The following is a 17,642-nucleotide window of genomic DNA, read 5'->3' as shown; positions in this document are numbered from 1 at the left end:
GGGGAATCTTTTAGGGGAAAAGGAACTCCAAGTGGTCCTTTCCCTGTTTCTTGTTAAATCACTTGGTGGTGGCAGCATACCAGGTTTTAACCTAAGCTGGTAGAAATCAGCTTAGGGGGCTTTCAGGCGGGTCCTCACATCTGTACCTTAGAGTTCAGATTGGGGAAGGAACCCTGACAATGATTCAGTGTGAAAATAAGCAAGTTTGCCAATTCTCATTTTTCCCCAGTGGCCTCTCAGCAAGTATTGTATAAAAAATACAATAGGGATAGCTCAGTGGTTTGAGCATTAGCCAGCTAAACCCAGGGTTGTGAGCTCAATCCTTGAGGGGGGCCACTTCAGGATCTGGGGCAAAAACCAGTAGTGGGCCCTGCTAGTGAAGGCAGGGAGCTGGACTTGATGACCTTTCAAGGTCCCTTCCAGTTCTAGAAATAGGTATATCTCCAATTAATTTTTTTTATATATTGAAAATGCACCTCCCTCCCCAAATGAGTTTATTTATCAGCAATATAAATTAACTCTAAAGTACTTGCTTGGAGGTGAGCCATTGCATTTGATTAATTTATAATGACATCTAGATTGCAGAATCTTCTAGGATCTCTGCTACCTTCTTTTGGCTTTTTGGCGGGGTGGACAGTTTTGTCAAAACCTCATTTTGTTGTAACACTCGCCCATTCCTTCCATCCTTTGTATGTTGTCATAACTTACTATGTTCATCAAAAGGTGGGTCTGATCCCCATGTGAATAGCCCCAATTGATTTCACTGACTATTGCCTGCCCCATAGATTGTAAAATCCTGGGGGCAGGAACTCTCTTCTCTCCCTGTATTTCTGGATAGCACAATGCACACCTATGCCACTGTAAAAATGGTAAAATATCTTTTTTTTTTTAAACATATTATCTGTATGTGCAGTAGAAGACTGCATGGAATTTGAGACAACACGAGACAACTGAAAGAGACCACATTTTTACTTTGTGAAAACTACTTAGCTAATAATCATCGTGTACTAAATCAGAGACATGTTTTATAACTGTAAATTTAAAAAACAATTATTTTGTTAATGTAAAATATCATCAGTAAAGTAAAATGTCTACAATAATCAAATCATATCAGCAGAGAGTACTTCGTCCACATACTGGAAGCTACATTATGATTACCAGCGAAATAAAATAAAAAGTTAAAAGCAACTGAAAATGCAATGCCTATAGGCTTGTTGTATATGCAATCAAAGACTTAGAACCATGTCCTGATTTTCAGAGGTGCCAGGCCTCTGGATTCATTGGGAGTTTTGGACAATACAGCAATATTGTGCTTTTCCTGGAAGAAGTCCTCTAAACTTTACGCATCTGTAATCAACTGATAAACTTAAGTAAACACTATATCTTATAGTGAATTCAGCTTAAAAGCAGTTGGCTGACATGTCTTTATTCAATTCCTTTTGTTTTCAGTTCTTCTCGAACACGTTTCAGATAATTAGGATCAGGATAACCAAACCTAAGGGAAAGAGAGAAGACTTGTTTGGAACACTTACATAATGAAACAATATTTCCCAATTCTACAGCTCCTTCCATTAAAATCTCTTAAAGCACTTTTACAAACATTAGTCTTGTGAAACAAACAGGCCCTAGTTTACAGATGAGAAAAGTGAGGCACAGAATGGTTAAAGCTAAAATTTTCAAAAGCAGCCATTCATTTTGGGTGCCAATCTGACACCTTGAGCTAGATTTTCAGACCTGCTGTGTACTTACAATTCCATTTGTAGTCTATGGGAACTGTGGGTGCTTAGCAACTCTGAAAATAAAGCCCTATTTGTCTCAAAATAGGCACAGTACTCAGGCAGACCAGCGGGTGGCATGAGATGAGGCTGCAAAAGTGGTGTCTTTCCTCTCTTTTGCTCTCAGGTCATCCAGGAACCACTGTGAATCCTGGTACAAATTAGAGCATCCTTAGAGGTGCTCTAAGTGATGCAGTAGGGCCAAGCACCAGGCACCAGCAAAGGAAGCAGCTGCTTGGGGTGGCCAATGTAAAGGGATGGCATGTTTGGGTCTTCGGCGGCAATTCGGTGGCGAGTCCCTTAGTACCTCTCTTCCTCTTTGAGCTGCCGAAGTGCCTCTGAAGACGAAGAGAGGGAGTGAAGGACCCACCGCCGAATTGCTGCAGAAGAATGAAGTGGTGCAATTGAGCTGCCGCTGAGCCACCGACCGGCTTTATCATCTTCTTCTTCTTTTTCTTTCCCCGCTTCGCCGCTTGGGGTGGCAAAAAGGCTGAAGCCGGTCCTGAGTGGGGCTCTTACGCTAACTGGTGGGGACATGCCCCATCTGCCTTATGAATATTTCAGATGGTTTACAATAAAACATTTCAATTACAGGATCTTGACATATAAGTACATACCTTACTACAAAACTACCAATATTTGACAGCATGTTGTATACTAACAGTACAGTTACATCATTCCTTTGACCTTTTTTTCAAATGATTTAAAACAGAACCATAACTTGATGTGTGTATATTTAACCATTCATATTAAACTTTTTGAAACCTTTACTGGGAAGCTGAATGTTTTCTGGGGAGGGGAGAAGGAACTCAGGTGCTAGAAGCTATGGGAAAGCAGGAGGCGTTCAGTGACCTCAGCCCTGTAATACACGGAACTGCAGTTGTCCCTGCCTCAATTTCCCTGAGTTGGTTCAGGGAATTGAACCTATATACGTCAGTCTTCATCTATAACTCCTGACCTCTGGCTGGGTTACTTGTGTCTCTGCCCTTCCAGGACTAAAAGGAGTCTGGCCCCACCCAAAGTTCTACTGGTCACCTTAGTGGGCTTTCGCTCAATCATCCCAGGAGTTTGGCCTTCCTCTCAAGGCCTCTTCTAACCCCCTTTACAAGTTTCTTCCCTTCCTTCTTCAACAGGGCAAAAGTAAAGTAAGTTAGAGCAAGAACACAAAGTGAAAGTCCAATATTCCTGTTATTGTTTCTACTTCTGGTCAAAGGTCTTGGCAGTCTTCACCCATCAGTGTAGGGTAGGGGACCCAGACCTACCCTCTCCTATGGGCCCCAGCCCAGGGACCCTGAGTGATACAGTCAGAAACTTCAAAAAAAGCACAGGAGTACTTGTGGCACCTTAGAGACTAGCAAATTATTTCAGCATGAGCTTTCATGGGCTACAGCTCACTTCTTCGGATGCATAGAAAGGCACACACAGACAGGAGATATTTATGTATAAATTATGTATAAATTTATGCATAAATATCTCCTGTCTGTATGTTCCATTCTATGAATCCGAAGAAGTGAGCTGTAGCCCACGAAAGCTCATGCTGAAATAAATGTGTTAGTCTCTAAGGTGCCACAAGTACTCCTGTTCTTTTTGTGGATACAGACTAACATGGCTGCTACTCTGAAACCAGTCAGAAACTTGTTTTGTTTAAATCTCCTGCTGCTTCTCTGAGTTGCTTCTTAACTCAGGGTCTTGCAGGTACCTCCTGCCTGGTAATCTTATCTGCTCTGTTCAGGCAGCAAAATGGTTTCTCTGGGCAGCTTGCTCTGGTCTGATCCTGTGGAGCTCCTTCACAGTGGCTGTTTCTCTGGATTGCAGCATTTTACTCTTGCTGTTGTTCGCCTTCCCATTGGCTGAAGCTGGGGACATGACGGCTTCCTTTTTAACACTTTAGTGTCCATTCCCCTGTAGGGTCTATACTCTCATATAAAGGAGCATGTACTTCAGTTACTGTCCGCTATGTATACCCTTCTTGACTATCTGTTGTTTCCCTAAGGACAATATCACTGTGTCCATATCAAAGCATTTCAATTATTGCAGTATTTCTGTTGTACTGATTTCCTGTGCCAGGGATATACTATTACTTTCATTCATTTTTAGTGAGTTTGTCTGGCACTGCTCTCAGACTGACATGGCCCTTATATGACTGGGGTTGCAAAGGGCAGTGGCGTACAGCCAATTACCCGGCTTCTACAGCATCTAGGGATTCCTCAAAGCAGGGGGAATCTTCCTTTGCGCCAGTAGGGCTGCTTTATGGCCTGTGACAGCAAATTGGTGCAAAAGGGCCAAACTGGAAGCCAGGTTTGGCCCCACATCTTTCTTTTAGTCTTATCCCTTATCACAAGAACATCTTTTCTCCTTGATAGTTATACAGTAATATAGTTTACCATTTTCTCCTGATACTATAGAGAAGTTTATTAATATAATGCTAAGCATTGTAATACTATGGGTTACACAAATACTTGCACTAAACCCAGTATATAGTACATACAATTTCTGAGCTCCAGTAACTTGGTTTCTTGTTAAACAACGCACAAAACTCTGAAGCTGTAATTTAAAAAAAAATGCCTGATATGCACATTTTGTAGTGAAGGATCTCTCACTCTGAAAAAAATTCCTTCCATGGGCTGCTGTTTTATATTTCAGAATAAAACTAAAAACTTGAAGACTGGATGGTTTAAAGGACTCATAAAACGATAAAAGAGCTTTTCATTGATATGTCACTGGTATCACTATGGCTCAGGTCAGGTCCATAGGGATCATGAATCATTACCATCTAAAATGCATTGGCAGTGTCGGTCTACCCATAGTAGACAAGCACTCCTACAACCAAAACTGTTAGTGACAACTGAAACTATTGTTGGCAACCTCAGAAAAGAGGCCAAGGACACGAAGACTGACGACCCTCAGGAAATACTACCTTTTCATCAGAGGTGGGATACATTTGAAGGCGGGTGAGGAGAAGTTTGCACATCCCATCTATGTTGTACCATTGTCTATGGATAGAAACAGTCTTCAATGCTCTGTCCACACGGGAGAAGTGAACTGCTGCAACTTGCAACAGAGTGACTTCTCTCATACAAGCTGCAACTGAGCACAGCATCTACCCCAGCCTTCCTGTTTTGAGTGCACACAGTGCTCTGCATCCACAAGCAGCACTCCCTGCAAGTAGTGCAGGATACAGGGATTGTTGCACCTACCCCCCAGTTCCGAGCATAGCTTCATAGAGCAGGTGCATTAATGTCTGTGGTCTACAGTGTATATGGCCACCTGTTCACATTTTGGGTTTGCACCAATGGATGCTTCTAATAGTTCTGGCCTGTCCAAAGACCCACACATGCACTATGAGAGGAAGGGCCTATACTCTGTTACTCCCTCACCCCGGCAGATACAGTGGTGGAGAGGATCTCTCAAGGTGCTGCTAGACTGACTCTGGGCCTGGAGATCCACACAATGTTGCAATGATCATCTAGGACAGGGGTTTTCAAACTTTTTTTCTGGCGACCCAGTTGAAGAAAATTGATGATGCCCGCAACCCAATGGAGCTGGGGATGAGGGGTTTGAGTTGTGGGAGGGACTCAGGGTTGGGGCAGAGAGTTGGGGTACAGGGGTGAAGGCTGTGTGGTGGGGCTGGGAATGAGGGGTTCAGGATGTGGGAAGGGGCTCTAGGCTGAGGCAGGGGATTGAGGTGCAGGAGGGGGTCAGGGCTCTGGGCTGGGGGTGCAAGCTCTGGGGTGGGGCTGGGGATGAAGGGTTTGGGGTGCAGGAAGGAGCTCTGGATTTAGGGGGGCTCAGGGCTGGGGCAGAGGATGGGGTGCAGGGTTAGGGTGTGGGCTTACCTCCGGCAGCTGCCGGTCAGCGACGCAGCTTCCTGCCTGTCCTGGCACTGTGGGCCATGCTGTGCCCCGGAAGCGGCCAGCAGCAGGTCTGGCTCCTAGGCGGAGACATGCGGCCCCCTCAGCTCCTGGCCAATGGGAGTGCAGAGCCAGTGCTCGGGGCAGGGGCAGTGCGTGGAGCCTCATGGCCTCCCTGCCAAGGAGCCAGACCTGCTGCTGGCTGCCTCCAGGGTGCAGTGCGATGTCAAAACACATAGGGACTAGCCTGCCTTAGCCAGGCAGCACTTCTGATGGGACTTTTAATGGGCCAGTCAGCGGTGCTGACCAGAGCCGCTGTGACCCAGTGACTTACACTCTGCGACCCAGTACTGGGTCGCAACCTGCAGTTTGAAAACCACTGATCTAGGAGGTGAGAAGATTGGGTTCATTTACATATTCAATTATTTGATAATTTGACTCTTTTTGACTGAATATTCTGTTTTGGTATGTATGTAGATATTTATTTATGCCCTTGGTGGGGCCTCATAGGACAAATAAATAATTTAAAAATGAATTTTGTACAAAATGTGCATGTTTGTACAGAAAGTTAATATGGTATTTTTCATTCTGTATCTGGGACATGTGCTGAAGTGGGAGTTGGGGTGTTGGTTCTTGGGGGATAGGTAAAGCTGAAATGGGGGAGTACCACCACATATACTCTCAGACCTGCTTTGTTCTGAAGAAAGGAGGGTTCTTTACAGGGAGCAGAGATCAGCTGAATAGCTACTTGGGTGCCTTCTGCCATATATAGAGCTAGGCTTGACAGGTGACAGAGCCAGTGCCATTAACTGTGAGTGTCACAAAGGGTTCAATGTAGAATTGTATTTGGAGGAATAACTGCATTGCTGTATCTACAGTGCTTGCATTCCCTGACCACACCGGCTCTGCAACAAGAGTGACTAAGTGGAGTATGTAATGGTGCTTAGCCTTGCCTACAGTAGGTGCAACTGCAATGGTGTTGTTAATGCCTGTGCATTACTGAAAGAAGTTTTTGCGTGAATACAAGGGGCCTGTTTCTCCACTGCCTTGCACCTTGTGTAGTTATTTACACCCGTGCAAACTGAGTGTAAAATGTATCAAATCAGGATTCTTATAGCAACCCACTTTGCACAGGCATAAATGACAACACAAGGCAGTGGAGACTGTGACCCAAGATGTTTTACGCAAATGCCAGTAACTTGCAATGGTGCTAGCAATGCCAAAATGCTTTAGTACAGAGAAGGCTCAGTCCCGTCAATCTAGCATCTTTGGCAAGCACTAAAACCACTTAAAAATACTCACATTTCAGGTCCCCCATACATGCTTGTTTTATGGTGAATATCATTCCAGGTGATAACATCATTTGCACCAGAAGTACGTGATTGCCCCACTGTGAAAATCAATCTTTGGTCAAAGGCCCTTTTAAGCAGCTGCGAAATCTCTCTTCCTTCCTTGTTGTCAGGTAAGTATGCTGTTCGACTTGTTCCAGAGTATCGTTTGCCTGGGTTTGGATGGTTTTTCTGTTTTGTAAAGAATACAACGAAAATGGTTTGTATACCCAAGGCCCTTAATTTTTGTCTCTTTAAAAAAAAAAAAGTTCTTGAGAATGTACCAGTGTTTATTACAATTAAAAAAAAATGGGGAGAAGGGCAGCAGGAGAGGAAATCAGTCAAAATCAAAAGCAAAGGGCAGTAGGTAGGAGAGTGATGCTTGGTACTCACAGGGGTGGAAGGATACCCAGTACTAGGATGTAGCGAGCAAGTGGGGAGCAGTTCTCAGTACTTACAGGGTGCAGCAGGGGACCTCGTGATATAGCAGTAGAGGAAGCTTTCTACACCCTGTGGGCCTGTCACTGCAGTGGTCGGGTGGCTTCAGCTGCCAGGACCGCAGGTCCCTTCCCAGGTCTGCTCTCCCACTGACCAGAGGGAGCCATGCTGAAGAGCCATGGCCAGGAGGGGAGCAGAAGGCTGTGCCCTGTGAGTACTGGCTCCCCTGCCAGACAGAGCTCCCTCCCGACCCTTTAGAGAAAGTGGAAGGGACCATGCTGAAGGACTGGGGTCAGGAGGGTGTCTGTCTGATATAGGGTGACCAGATAGCAAGTGTGAAAAATTGAGACACGGGGTAGGCGGTAATAAGAGCCCATATTAAAAAAAGCCCCAAATATCGGGACTGTCACTGTAAAATCAGGACATCTGCTCACCCTAGTCCGATAGAGGGGCCAGTACTCATAGGGTGCAGCATTCAGCACCCTGTAAGCCTATTGCTGTAGTTGGGTAGTCTCAGGTGATGGGACTCAGCTCCCTGCCCATCTTTGAACAATTCCTGGGTCCCAAAAAACCCAAAGTTTGGGTGAAAAATTGGTAAAGCCTGAAAACTGACTTTTTCAAAACCCCAGATTTTTTCAGAGAAAATCAGTAAATACTCAAAATAAAGGGCCTTATGTATACCGAGGATATATGAAAAATGTGTGAAAGTGAATCTGCCGCCTCATTTTCTGCAATGCTATATATTCCCATCTCCCCAAATCCATTCTCCAACTCCTTCAGTCTGTTCAAAATCACACTGCATGCCTAATTTTGACTTTGCCTTTCTATTTACACATCCTCTCTCACCTCTTCACTGGTTTCCCATGTATCTGAGGTGTCACTGAAATTCACCCTCATTTTCAATAGCCTCACCAGAACTGTTCTTTGTTAGAGCATCTCATCTCTCCTTTCCTCCCTGCCCATCCCCTTCATTCAGTTTCTCACATTTCCTTGTCACAATTCATTCATTCATTGTTGTTCCTAAATATCACGTTCTTGCTTTCCTAGCTCTCTGGAATTCTCTCTCCCTCCTCTCCCTTTGCTTTCCTCACCGAGGTCACTGCAAGTGTTGTTTGGTCTGCAGTAGTACCTAAGCGTCTTGATCAGGGTCTTATTGTGCTAGGTGCTGTATAAACACATAACATAATCCAAAGCCCTTAAAATAATTTCCTCCTCCCGGTGCACTACACACTTCTGTAGCCAAATGCTGGGCCTGATTTTCCTCTCACAGCAGTTTTACACCAGCATCACTCCACTGATTTTAATGGAGTAACTCCAGATTTACATCTACATGACAGGAGAATCAGGCTCATTGTGTATAACAGTGAGGGCTGCCATTTGGTTTTATCTTTCATTTGTATTGATTAATATTTGATATTTTTGTGTTTCCCTTGTAGCTCTGACCCAGCATTGCGTGTTAGTGCTGCATATTAATGGCACTCTGTAAAGAAATATAATATATTGTGATGCGATATGAGAACCTATTAGGAAAACTGAGATTTGTAATGTATAATCAGAGTACCAGAGCCTAACAAAATATATTGGAATAAATATCTGCTGGATTAAAAAATTCTCTTTAGGATATAAAAATGGAAAAATATTGGATTCTATATTTGAGTTCAGTTTTGTTAACCGAACAGCTTTCACACACTGTCTAATATACTTACAGTTTGAATCCCACCTTGCATAAAATAGTCAATCTTAATAGTCCCACACTGAGGATAGCCAGGGATTGGAGAAAAAAACTTTGAGACAGACATTGTTCCCTCTGGTTGATTTCCTTGTATGAGTCCATAGACTGTATTACAGACAGGACAGGCAGGCTTATATTTCATTGCCTGTTGGATGCATGCTTTGCAAAATTCATGTTTGCACTTTTGCAGTACTTCTTTTTGATGGATTTTATCCATGCAAATGGCACACTCATCTTTGGCTTCCTCTGTTCCTGCTACCTTTGGTCTAGGTTGTTCTTTGGGAGGAACCCTATTCATTTTCCCATCATCAACTGCATCCACGGAAGTTCCTGTAGCACCTCTACAGCTGGTACCATACGTGAGAGAGATCCCTTCTTTAATCTTTATAGGGCCTTCAATGTAAAGAAAGCTCCTGATGTGCTTTTCCGCAGCATGCAGAAGATCTGGTAAACCTTTTAAACTGAGTTTCTCCTCCTTGTTCTTAAGTATTATACCTGGGTTTTCCACTTGTAGTTTATTAAAGTATTTATTCAGCCGTTTTTTCTGATCACCTGAAAGTTTCAAGCAGAGGTCTTTTTCAGTTATCATTGCTGAGGCCTTCTGAAATGCATTAATGAAGCTTTCATAAGCATGTGCAGACATATCTGAATCTTTGTTCTTAGGTTTAAATATGATGCATGCTTTCTGGCTCCGAGGAGAGAACTTGTTTTCCACTATGGTATCAAATGTTTGATTTATCACTTCAATTTCTTTACTTAATATTGTTTCCAAGAGTTTAAACCCAACAGAATCAACTTCAATTCCATTCTTATATGTGTAAGCTTCAGATGTTATTTTCATAGGTTTTTCAAGTGGGCTGTTCATGTCTTTTTCTTCAAGAAATTTTTTTGCAGCCAAAATCTCATTTGCTGGACCACGCAGTATTACTGTATTTCCTTCACTTTTGGCAAGAAGACTCCTAAACCTGGTACTTAATTTCAGTAGTGTTTCATTTAACTGGGAAATGTTTGTCAAAGAAACTTTTTCTTGTTTTAAATCTGCTATTCCTTTCTGAAAATCAGTGATGAAAGACTGCTGAGCTCTCTTTACTAATCCAGAACTCCCAACAGATATGAAGCTTACTGAAGTGAGTCCCTTCTCATGCTCTTTGCTTTTTATCTTTACGTTGAAACGTTGCTGTAATTCTTTAATTTGTTCTTCATAGACATGGTTAAAGTATTCATAGAGAGCTGATGGAACTTCAATATTGTTCACTTCATCCAAACCATTCTCATTCACATCTTCCAAATCATTCTTTCTTTCAGAGTGTGAAAAATCAGTGTGTTGGTCATTTTTTATACGGAGCTCATCAAAATAGTGATACACTTTTTCAATATCTGCATAGTCTCCTGTCACTTTCTCGATGCCGCGCTCACTAGAATTTTTTTCTATTTTTAAGTTTGGGCACAGAGTGCTCACTTGTTGTCTTTGCTGTTTAGTGAATAGGTCGGTATTCAAGGTTGCAGACACATGGAGAAAAATCTGAAAATGAAAGAACAAGCAGAGATCATTAGCAGCTTTCCTAAAATTCTCAGCTTGTTCTTTCAAATATTTTAGAAAAAAAATCTGTCTACACTAGTTCTCAGCTTGCCAAGATTATTTTGTTTTTACTGTATAAAAACAAACACTCTTGCATATAGTCTTCTTTGAACTCATGTATACTGATATACTGCCATTAGTATCCCTATGTACACATGCATGAGAACCAATCCTGCTCCCAATGAAATCTGTGAAAAAACTCCCATCTTTTAATGTGAGCTGCAGTCGGGGAATGCAGAGGCCATCCACAGTTTTCTCTTAAATTGAGACCCAGTACTTTGCTAGTATTATTCATTATGCCACAGGAACTAAGGACCATCACAAACCTCATGACTTCAAGTGCAAGGCACACTTCTTTGACCTGCCTTCCCTATCAAAAGCACAGAGCAGTATGTATATTATTCAAAAACAAACAAACAACCCAAAACCAAAACCCCACCAAAACAAAGCACTACATTAGATGTACAATTATCCTCTGGAGGGGATGAGAGAATGAACCACTTGTCATAGATGTGCCTGACACTTACTGTAGTACTGGAACATGCTCAGATTCTATGACGACAAGAGCAGTATAAGAACATATATGGAATAGAATATCTGATTGTACTTATTAGTTCCTTTGAAAGGGTTCCTATATGTGCCTCAGTAGCAACCCACGCGTACAAACTGGTTCTGAAAAATATAAATGTCCCCAGATTTCAAAGGACACGCACATGCCACAAACAGAATTATGACTGCAAATCCCTACCACTGCATTACAAGTCACCATGCCATACTCTGTGTCAATATGTTAATTAGGGGTATGGACATGTCTCAGGGTATGGCTCCACTTGCACGGCAGCGCTTTGAAGTTTTGAGTGTGGTCGCAGTGCCAGCGCTGGGAGAGAGCTCTCCCAGCGCTGCACGTACTCCACATCCTCTACGGGTGTAACTTGCAGCGCTGGGAGCGGCACTGTTTACACTGAGGCTTTACAGCGCTGTATCTTGCAGCACTCAGGTTTTTTTTTCACACTCCTGAGCGTGAAAGTTGCAGCGTGGTAAAGCGCCAGTGTAGCCATGGCCGCAGTGCTTGCTGACCAGGAAGTTTATAAATCTAATGCATATTAACAATTTCCAACTCTTCTATTCTGGTTAGAAGGTGAAATGAGAGCTCTTTCTGTCCAATTGGTATATGGAAGCAGAGGTGTACAGGTGTAAGTCACGAGACCTTTAGAGCCTGGTGAATTATTTTTTCTATTTCATATTAAATATACCTTTTCAGTAAATGCTCTAGAAGATGAACTGGCATCATATTTTTCACCAAGTTGCTTCTTATCAGATTTCTTCTGAAGTTGTGAAAAGCCTGAAGTGCTAGATCGGCCTGAGGATTGTGTTGTAGGCTGGCTTTCTCCAGGATCCTCTACTTCTGAATCTGCCTGGATAAATATTTTCAGACTTTTGCCATCAATTTCTAGGGCATGGTCTTCATGTGATTTCACACTGTTCTTATCTATAGTGAGGTGGGAATAAATTGGGAAAGGAAGAGGGAACTTCTGTTTATTCTGGTGTATCAATGAACACTAAACAGTCAGATTCTCAGGGCCACTGCAAGGATGTTTTGTGCCCTAAGCGAAACTTCCACCTTGCACCCTCCCCCCCCCCGTGCCCCCGCCCTGAGGCGCTCCCCCCCCTCTGCGGCAACTCCCCTCCTCCGCCCTGAGGCACTCCCTTTGCGGCGGCTCCCCACCCCCCCACCCTGAGGTACCCTCCCGCTCCAGCTCATCTCTGCTTCACGCACGAGCACTCAGAGCATGCCGTCGCTGCTTCAATTCTCCCGCCTCCCAGGCTTGTGGCGCCTAAGCTGATTGGCGCCGCAAGCCTGGGAGGCAGGAGAAGTGAAGCAGCTCATCCCTGCCCTGCCTCCTTCCCGAGCACGCTGTGGCTGCTTCACTTCTCCCGCCTCCCAGGTTTGCGACGCCAATCAACTTAGGCACCACTAGGCTGGGAGGTGGGAGAAGAGAAGTGGCCATGGCATGCTTGGGGAGGAGGTGGGGCAGGGGTGAGCTGGGGCAAGGAGTTCCTCTGCATGCCGCCCCTCCCCCCTTACTTGCTGCAGGCAGCCCTCCCCGCGCTCCCCTGCCCCAGCTCCCTCTGCCTAAATGCTGGTGCCGACCGGGGTGGCCGAAGATCCAGCCGCCGCAGTCGCTGCCGAAGAAAATGGCGCCCCCCATATCCTAGCACCCTAGGCGACCGCCTAGGTTGCCTAAATGGTTGCACCAGCCCTGCAGATTCTCCATTGCTTTGCCCCTTGTGTAGTCATTTTCACATGTGCAAAATGAGTGTAAAAGGCTAACATTCTGATCTGGTATGGTTTTACACCTATTTTGTACACCTATTCATGATTACACAAGGGGGAAGGGAAGAGTAAAACAACCCCCAAGGAATTCACACAACATATATACTGTGAATTTTAAGGTTTGAAACGAGATGTGTTCAAACCTCTTTTGTACTGTCCCAGTGCGTACTGTCCCAGGGGACATTACATGCTGGCCCAGTCCACAGCAAAAATTAGGGCTCACCACCTGTTATATAGCACTTTTCATTGGTGCATCTCAAAGAGATCTATGCTGGTTGTCAGTGGCCACCAAGGTTCCCATCCATGTTCCCGTCTCCCTGACCATGCCCCTACACTAAGGACCAAGATGTGGGTGACATAGGATCACCCAAAGTTTGCTCTACACAGAGTATCACAGCTGGCATGTGGCACAGCTCGCATACCGACACAGAGAGGTTCACAGCTGGGGTGCTGCATAGGGGCATAGCAGGTATACCACCTTCTCATCCACAGGTGGCTACTGCTGGCACATCACCACCCTGCCGAACATCATAGCTGATAATGCCATCCATCGCCCCTGCTGAGTAGCAGCTGGCAAAATGCTTTGAGTGGCACACGCTGCTGCCATGCTGAGTGACACAGTTGACATGCTGACCTGTGACATGCTGCTGGCATGCCATCACATTGTGCAGCGGGCACACTATATCCCTGGGGCACAACTGCTGTGCTGCTACCATGCAGCTGAGTGACATGGCTGGCACCTTACATCTCTGGGGGCACGGATGGCACACCCTGTGTTCCCCCACCTCCAGGGCATGGCTAGCACTCCCGGGCCGCACCCCCCACACTCCTGGGGCACAGCTGTCATACACACACACACAGGGTACGGCTGGCACATCCTGCGAGCCCACTCACCCCCAGGGCATGGCTGGCACACACCCTACGGCCCCCTCTGGGGCTGGCATGCACTGCCATCCTGTTGAGCTATACGGCGGTGCCCCCCCGCCCCCCGGTCACACGGCTGGCACCCCCCCCGGTCACACGGCTGGCACCCCCCCCGGTCACACGGCTGGCACCCCCTCGAGAAGCTAGAGTGGAGGGGGCCATGCCCTCCCCTCAGCGAGGCGCCTGCCAGCCAGCACCCGGGCCGGGCCCCCCACCCCCTCACCTTTCTCCGAGCAGAAGCGCACCAGGTAGGTGCCCGGCTCGGGGCCCGGCTCCACCTCGCACTCGCCTCCCCCGGAGCGCCTGTAGGACTGGAAGTAGCTCTCCAGCTTGAGCTGCAGCTTGTCGCCGGGCCCGGTCCGGGGCGCGGCAGAGACCCGCACGAGGAGCGGGGCTGGGAGGGCGGCCATAGCGCGCGCGGCCTAACTTTCGCTTTCGATTCCCAGCGTCCGGGGCGTCGGCTGCAAACAACTGAAACTCCCCGCCCTGCGTCCCGCCGGTCCGCGCTCAGCCCCGCAGCCTGCGCCGCTCCCGCCCGCCTGCCAGGTACCGGGGCCACCCCGCCAAGCGGAACATGCGGCGGAGTCGGGCTGGGGCGGGCCGGGCGCGCTGGGGCCCCTCTGGCCGCTGCTGAGGCGTGGGGCAGCGGAGTTCGCCCCGGGGCGGGGTATGGCCCCAGGTGCGCTGGGCTGGGCTCGGCTCGGCTCGGGTGCATTGTTAGCGCCCGGACGGTGCTTCCTTCCGGGCAGCGAACTAACCCCTGCTAGCAAAGCCTTGGGGGTGCAGGGAGGGCCAAATCCGGTGTAGTCCTGACTACAAGGGAGGGAGCAGAGTTTGGCCCCAGGCGCTGAATAGCACATAAGTCTGGGTTGGCGGCGCCAGATTTTGATCTCGAGAACGCGCCATGTAAATCCGAGTGACTCCATTACACTGAGAGAGAATGGTGCCCCGGGTGGGGTTCTTACAAGCCCGTAGGTGGTGCTCCCTTGCGGCGGGCACAGGTCGCATGATTTTCGTGTTGTCTGGCTTAGTTGTGAAGTGCTTGCCCTGAGGCTGAATTATGGTTGACCTGGAAACCACATGACACTTTCCTGAACTGTATCTGTTTAAATTCTCACCCATAACATTGCATTCAAGTATTATTTTGCATTGAATTGTTTTGCTATTTTAAGATAAATTAATATCTCACCAATGCATCTGAGCTTGTAAAGTATGACGTTCTCAATATTTTTCTGTTGGTATATTTTACATGTTTGGGCTAGACTTGCCAATTTTGGTTGAATGTATTCCTGGAGGTCTCATCACATGACATAATCTTTAATTATGCAGGAGAGATAGCTAAGTGGTTTGAGCATTGGCCTGCTTAAACCCAGGGTTGTGAGTTCAGTCCTTGAGGGGGCCATTTAGGGAGCTGGGACAAACATCTGTCTGGGGATTAGCCTTGCTTTGAGCAGGGGGTTGGACTAGATGACCTCCTCCAGGGTCTTCCAACCCTGGGGGCTGGTCTACACTATGGGGGGAAATCGATCTTAGATATGCAACTTCAGCTACATGAATAACGTAGCTGAAGTTGAATATCTAAAATCGGATTACTCACCCGTCCTCCCCGTACGGGATCAATGTCCGTGGCTCCCCCTGTCGATTCCACAACTCCATTGGGGTTGGTGGAGTTCCAGAATTGATATAAGCGCGCTTAGGGATCGATATATCGTGTCTAGATGAGACGTGATATATCGATCCCCGAGCAATCGATTTTAACCCGCCGATACGACTAGACGTAGCCTGGTATTCTATGATTCTTGGAGTCTCCAGGCCAATCCTGGAGGGTGGACAACCCTAGTTTTGGGCCCAGATTCTGCAGTGAACTTTGTGGGGGCAGACTTATGCACTTGTGTGGATCCCCAGTGAAGTCAGTGGTGCATTGTTGTGCTCATGAAGAACTCATTGTGGGATCAGGACCTTGGATGTCTGTAGATGCATTTTTCTGAACATCCTTGAAATCCTTTGGGTAAATATGACTGCATGTATCTCACTGTGCAAATGCTCCTATGCTACTATGTACAGTTGTATAACTGCTCCTGGTGTGCCAGCACATCAGCAACACTGCCTGTATTTAATATGACCTCAAGGGCTTCTATGAACCTGACCCTGAGGCATTCTTTGATGATCTCCATGATCTGAGGAGCTGATTCTCTTCTTACACCTGTGAAAATCAGGAGTCACTCCACTAATACACAACTCCAGTGATTCACAACTGATTTAAATGAGAGGAGATTTGGCATTGTGCCTTACATCAGTGATGGTAGCTGATTGTGCTTTTGTTGTTAATGAGCTACAGCATTTTGTTTTGCCTTTAGAAATAATGTTTCCCAAGATTTAGAAGCATTTGGAGTTGGGGTTTTGATTTTGTCTAGTACAGAAATTAGGGCCTGGAGGAGACCAGTAGGGGGACAGAATAACATAGCCTTAATGCAGCTTTGGAGACCAAATTCCAGAAGTCTCCATTTAGCAGAATTTTGACTCTATATTAGTTCTGTCCATGTCACCCCCCTGCATGCTTTGCATTTCCAAAAGGGCAAAGATGGGATTGTTCTACATTTCCAATTAAATGATACGGACTCCTGGAGGCAGTTAAAGCAGTATTTAGGGGTTGATTGATTAGCAGAGTCTCTCAACTGAAGAAAGAAAGAGCTCAAGAAAAAACAGAACTAGAACAGAAGCTAAAATGGTTACAAGATATTCATAAAAATACAGGTTCAGAAAAAAAACATATCAACAATTAACTAATATTAGCAGGAAATTGAATATGTTGATGACAAATCCCATTGAAAAAGCCTTGAGGTATGCACATATGGACTTTGGCAACCAATTCCTTAAATGCATAACTGCTCTTTACACCAGCCCAAAAGCAGTGGTGCCGGTTAATGGGGTTAAATCTCCCTTTTTGAATTATGCTAAGGGATTAGTCAGGGATGTCCATTGTCTCCTTTACTTTTTGCACTGGCTGTGGAGCCTTTTGCACAGATGATAAGGAATAAACTATTCAGTAAAGAAACTTTTCTAACTTTATTTAGAGATCAAAACTAATTTTAATTGGTCTGCTTTTCCCTGGTACCAATACTTTCAAGTCAGGTACTATGTTTCTCATCTTTCTAGAAAATGTGTTTTATACAAAAAGCTAACTTTAATTGAAGTGATGACATCTGGTCAATTAGGAAACAAAAAAAATAACTAATTATATCAATCTTTGCAGACAGCTTTCCTAACAGAAAATTGTCCATATGAAGCACTCTGAGAAAAGGCTCTGGATAGACAAGTTACCCCGGAGGAATCGGGTTTGATCTGGAAAAGAGAACTAGCATCCTCAGTGTTACAATATTACATCACACCAGTCAGGTTAAAAATACGCATACAGATGCTCCCCAACTCACGCAAGCATTCCATTCCGGAATGCCTTGTGTAAGTCAAATTTTGCGTAAGTCGGAGATGTATAACTGACAACTATGCCAAAAAAAAAAAAAAAAAAAAAAAAAAAGGCTTCCGCAACTTACGGAACTTTTCCCGTAAGTGCAGGTTTGTGTAAGTCAGGGAGCATCTGTATAGACTGAATAGGGATGAATGTTGGAGAAATTGTGGTGAAAGAGGAGATTTTATGCATATATGGTGGATATATCCCGTCA

At 45.5% G+C, this 17,642-nt stretch overlaps 2 protein-coding genes across 4 annotated transcripts in view; one reads left to right on the top strand and one right to left on the bottom strand.

Moving 5' to 3' along the window:
• Positions 1–951: 951 nt before the first annotated feature.
• Positions 952–14,407, bottom strand: DTX3L (deltex E3 ubiquitin ligase 3L). Its single transcript, XM_050917044.1, has 5 exons — positions 14,186–14,407; positions 11,957–12,192; positions 9,099–10,646; positions 6,929–7,146; positions 952–1,495 (listed from the first exon to the last, which is right to left on the bottom strand). The coding sequence occupies exons 1-5, from the start codon at positions 14,370–14,372 to the stop codon at positions 1,426–1,428; spliced, it is 2,259 nt and encodes a 752-aa protein (XP_050773001.1). The 5' UTR covers positions 14,373–14,407; the 3' UTR covers positions 952–1,425.
• Positions 14,408–14,424: 17 nt separating this feature from the next.
• Positions 14,425–17,642, top strand: part of PARP9 (poly(ADP-ribose) polymerase family member 9) — a 32,603-nt gene continuing 29,385 nt past the window's right edge. For 2 of the 3 annotated variants that reach the window (XM_050917034.1, XM_050917033.1), the window contains exon 1: positions 14,449–14,508. The gene's annotated coding sequence lies outside the window, so the exon portion shown is untranslated. Of the gene's footprint in view, positions 14,509–17,642 lie in introns of all 3 variants that reach the window. The other variant, XM_050917035.1, reaches the window with a different exon arrangement.

The sequence above is a fragment of the Gopherus flavomarginatus genome, chromosome 10, assembly GCF_025201925.1.
Source record: "Gopherus flavomarginatus isolate rGopFla2 chromosome 10, rGopFla2.mat.asm, whole genome shotgun sequence".
Classification (NCBI taxonomy): Eukaryota; Metazoa; Chordata; order Testudines; family Testudinidae; genus Gopherus; species Gopherus flavomarginatus.
Note: the sequence above shows the minus strand (reverse complement) of the source record. Positions and strands in the feature narration are given on the sequence as shown.